The sequence below is a fragment of the Nanorana parkeri genome, unplaced genomic scaffold (assembly GCF_000935625.1).
Source record: "Nanorana parkeri isolate BGI_ZX_2015 unplaced genomic scaffold, ASM93562v1 scaffold3805, whole genome shotgun sequence".
Taxonomy (NCBI): domain Eukaryota; kingdom Metazoa; phylum Chordata; class Amphibia; order Anura; family Dicroglossidae; genus Nanorana; species Nanorana parkeri.
Window position 1 is genome coordinate 5 of NW_017310073.1, and position 1,200 is coordinate 1,204.

The window sequence follows — 1,200 nt, forward strand, 5'->3', positions numbered from 1 at the left end:
TGCATGCAGTGATGGGGGTTCCTGCACTCTGTCACACGCGTGTATTGTCCATGCATTGTGCAGACTGAGGGAGGAACATTCAGACTTTCCATGCTGCAGATGTATTTCAAATGCACAAAGCGACATAGTTCATGCGTTGGCTGCCCTTAGCATGCGTTTCAGCGGTTCTGCGTCATTTATATGCGATCTGTCCTTTTATATTAGCGATGCTCTAAGCTGCAGCACGTAGATGTGAACTGGCCACACACACAGATGAGGGACTTTTCCTTTAAATGCGCCAGCAGGTCGTCAGACGTCCCGTGCAGGGGATGGCGGGAACTCCATCATGAATACTTCAGACACCTGCTGGGGGCGGATCCCGAGGTCAGTGACACTCACCAATTATATGGCAGCTTTCCGTCTCTCTCCAGAGTGGCAAAATTGACGAATGTTCCGGCTCCGCACTCCCTGCATAACCCAGAGAAAGGAAGTCATCACTGCTCCGCAGGGGCCCCTTCCACCCGACCCCCCGATCATTCATCTCCTTCCACCCGACCCCCCGATCATTCATCTCCTTCCACCCGACCCCCCGATCATTCATCTCCTTCCACCCGACCCCCCGATCATTCATCTCCTTCCACCCGACCCCCCGATCATTCATCTCCTTCCACCCGACCCCCCGATCATTCATCTCCTTCCACCCGACCCCCCGATCATTCATCTCCTTCCACCCGACCCCCCGATCATTCATCTCCTTCCACCCGACCCCCCGATCATTCATCTCCTTCCACCCGACCCCCCGATCATTCATCTCCTTCCACCCGACCCCCCGATCATTCATCTCCTTCCACCCGACCCCCCGATCATTCATCTCCTTCCACCCGACCCCCCGATCATTCATCTCCTTCCACCCGACCCCCCGATCATTCATCTCCTTCCACCCGACCCCCCGATCATTCATCTCCTTCCACCCGACCCCCCGATCATTCATCTCCTTCCACCCGACCCCCCGATCATTCATCTCCTTCCACCCGACCCCCCGATCATTCATCTCCTTCCACCCGACCCCCCGATCATTCATCTCCTTCCACCCGACCCCCCGATCATTCATCTCCTTCCACCCGACCCCCCGATCATTCATCTCCTTCCACCCGACCCCCCGATCATTCATCTCCTTCCACCCGACCCCCCGATCATTCATCTCCTTCCACCCGACCCCCC

The 1,200-nt window shown here is 56.9% G+C and overlaps 1 protein-coding gene across 1 annotated transcript in view; it reads right to left on the reverse strand.

Moving 5' to 3' along the window:
* Nucleotides 1-367: 367 nt before the first annotated feature.
* Nucleotides 368-1,200, reverse strand: part of PTPRO (protein tyrosine phosphatase, receptor type O) — a 31,239-nt gene continuing 30,406 nt past the window's right edge. The window contains exon 13 of the mRNA XM_018575340.1: nt 368-447. Coding sequence (XP_018430842.1) covers nt 375-447 — 73 coding nt within the window. The 3' untranslated portion in view covers nt 368-374. The remainder of the gene's footprint in view (nt 448-1,200) is intronic.